This window comes from Chaetura pelagica, unplaced genomic scaffold (assembly GCF_000747805.2).
Source record: "Chaetura pelagica isolate M959 unplaced genomic scaffold, ChaPel_1.0 C11622172, whole genome shotgun sequence".
In the NCBI taxonomy this organism is placed as follows: domain Eukaryota; kingdom Metazoa; phylum Chordata; class Aves; order Apodiformes; family Apodidae; genus Chaetura; species Chaetura pelagica.
Genome location: NW_009970118.1, coordinates 1 through 2,790, shown reverse-complemented (window position 1 = coordinate 2,790; position 2,790 = coordinate 1). Strand labels below are relative to the sequence as shown.

Sequence of the window (2,790 nt, the reverse complement as noted above, 5' to 3'; positions counted from 1 at the left end):
TGGCTGGGGTGGTTTTGTTTTTCTCGCATTTTTATTTTGTAAAGAAAATCGCAGTTCGGTGTAGAAGCGAAATTAGCTTTAAGTATTTATATTTTAAAATGATGGGCCTTGTTTTCCCTGACAACGAACTTTCAGATATGGTGTTAGAAGACGTTACAGAATTGTAAGTATGATTTTTGCCTCCGGTTGCTGGTTTGGTTTCTTGAGAGAAAACATTGTATAAGAACTGTGAACAATGTATTTATGTTTTTTGAATACTTGCCAGCTGAATAATTTGTACCTTGGACTTAAACTATAGAGGGTGATCTGTTCAGGACAATCATCTCACAGAGCTGCAGTTGCATGATTAGGACACTTCTAATCGGTGTCCTAATTTGTAGCCTTAATTTTGCGTGGGTTGTGTGTTGAACTTTTCAGAAGTTTGTTTGCTTTTATGTTTCCTTAAGGTGCAGGCAAAGATTTAAAAAGATTGTAGACTTAAGGATTTATTATTTTGCCTTGCTGTCTGGCTATTTCAAATCACTTGAGTGTGGATGGTATTCAAGAAATTGCCAAGATTTAGAGGGTGAATCTGTATAGTTAGGTTCTGAGCAGAAAAGCACAATTAATCTTATTAGTTGCCAAGTAGATTTCTTTGCTCAGGTGGTCAGTTTATCAAGATAAAGCTCTAGTGTGGCTGACTTACTTGTTAGTTCCAAAAGATTGAGATGTTTATGTCAGATCTGTACTTAAAACTATTAATTGTTCCTGGTTGTGTGTTCTTACTTTTTCTTCTTGGTACCTCAGTGAGATTACACCTGAGGGCAGAAGAATCACAAAGCTGGACCAGATTTTGCTAAATGGAAATAACATAACCATGGTAAGTCATCATTGGTAAAAGGCTGTGTGCATTTGTTTTCTGCACCTGTACATCAATCAACTACTTGAAGCTGAGCTTTCCTGATTGTTCCATTACAGAAGCTACTTCCAAGTAGCTTCTGGGGCATAGGTGTGTATGGATTGATGCTGAAAAAGTGATCTTACTGCCTTACTTGGTGCATGTTATAGTTTAAAACAAACTAAGAAACAAAACAGCCCCAAAACCCCAAACATGAAAGGAGCATAGCCCTAAGTTTATTTTGATTAATGCTTTTCTGGTCTTCAGGTGTGCTAGGGAATCACTGGCTTTGTTGCCCACTCTGCAGGCTGGTTCATACAGAGGCTTTTAACTCATGAGTATTTGCCTGCATAAATGTGTAGGGTGGGATGCATCTACATTTCATCCGTTATCATTTATATAGATGTGTTTACAGCAGTTTGGATGTTTACAGGCTCCTCAGATCATTTAGTGATTATGATCACATGTGATGTCCAGAAAGCTGAACCTTTATGTGCTCTGAAAAAAAACACTTGGAGGGCTGTTGGGTTATAACAAATCAGAAGCACTTTGATTTTTAGTTTGTCATGTGCTAATGTATGTAGATCAGTCCTGAAACAGTAATTAAATAATGTGATTATGCATCTCTAAGCTGAATTCTGGAGCTTCCTAAATAGCACACAAACAGTTCCACAGTAGTTTCTTTGCTTGTCTGCGTAAGTAGCTACGAAGTGTGGACTTTCTACATAAGGCCATTGCTAATTTTCTGGGAAGAGGAGGACTGACCTGAGTCTGTCATCTCTGTGTGAATGAGGAAGAATCTCCATCTTGCTGCTGTCTTACCTACATCGCATCTCCTCACTCTGTGTCTGAGCAAGTCCTCTCTTGACTTAATTTCAAGGCCTTTTTCTGCTTTAGTTATCGTTCTGTGTCCTTAAAGGGTAGTGCGTGTTCTGACTTCTCCTATGGTGTAAAGTAACTGCCATCCAGTTAACCTGGTGATGTACTGCTTTTGAAGCAGATGCTGGTGAATCTTGCAAATTTTCAGCAAGACACAGACATGTTCCTATATCTTGTGTCTTTTGGGGACACATCTCTCTATGCTTTAGACTTTTTCTTACTTCAGTCCTCAAAGCAGTGCAGCTCTTTTTCTTCAGAAGTGCTCAGCTAATTATTAAGAATGCATCAATAAAAGTAGTGGTTGTCCCCTTCTTTTTTACTATATTTATGTTTTTCTTTCTGTATTTTTTTTCTATTGTTCAGTCCTTTACTTTCTCCAAAGGAAAAGGCTATGCTTACCTTCAGCTGCCTGTAGAAGGGTTCAGGTTCTTTTTTAATTTTTTGGGATCTGCTTTGCGATTGGAAAAGTTGGAAAAGGAAACCAACTTCCCAATATAGTGACAGTCTTGAGAAGAACCAGCAACTGGAGAAATGCTTCACAAGAGCAAGCGTGTGTTTTGTCCTTTTTAAAAGTGAGCTGTAGCATTTCTAGGCAGAATAGTCTCCTTGAAGTGAATAAAAAACATTTTAGAGAAAAAACTGTTACCTAGGATCTCCTTTCTGTTTTGTTAAACATACTTTGTGTTTTGGAGCTGCTTATTGGCATGTTGCCTCTCTTTCAATAACTGACTTTGTGTGTTGGGAGACGAAGATAATATTGAATCTAAAAACCTCTGTTGTGGTCTACCATGAAGTTTCCATCTGCTGAAATGCTGTAAAGGAAGAACTGTCACATATGGGCTCATGAAACTCAAATCTCTGTAGCCCTAACGTAAAATTGTCTTGTTCTTTTATAGCTGGTTCCTGGAGGAGAAGGACCTGAAGTATAAATTGAACGGTTGTCATCTGTGAAGACACGTTTTTTTATATGTATAATCTGAATAGAGTTTTGGGGTATGGATCTGGGTGGGTTTTGCTGTGGGTTGGGTTTTTTG

At 38.2% G+C, this 2,790-nt stretch overlaps 1 protein-coding gene across 1 annotated transcript; it reads left to right on the top strand.

Annotated features, from left to right (window-relative positions):
- Positions 1–101: 101 nt before the first annotated feature.
- Positions 102–2,685, top strand: LSM5 (LSM5 homolog, U6 small nuclear RNA associated (S. cerevisiae)). The gene is made up of 3 exons (XM_010005891.1): positions 102–163; positions 787–859; positions 2,653–2,685. The coding sequence occupies exons 1-3, from the start codon at positions 102–104 to the stop codon at positions 2,683–2,685; spliced, it is 168 nt and encodes a 55-aa protein (XP_010004193.1).
- Positions 2,686–2,790: the final 105 nt, after the last annotated feature.

Excerpts from the sequence above, each read along its gene's own strand:
- LSM5 (XM_010005891.1), top strand. The coding sequence starts at position 102 with ATGGGCCTTGTTTTCCCTGACAACGAACTTTCAGATATGGTGTTAGAA. Across the intron at positions 164-786 it reads TTAGAAGACGTTACAGAATT|TGAGATTACACCTGAGGGCA; the intron begins GTAAGTATGATT and ends TTGGTACCTCAG. Across the intron at positions 860-2,652 it reads ATGGAAATAACATAACCATG|CTGGTTCCTGGAGGAGAAGG; the intron begins GTAAGTCATCAT and ends GTTCTTTTATAG.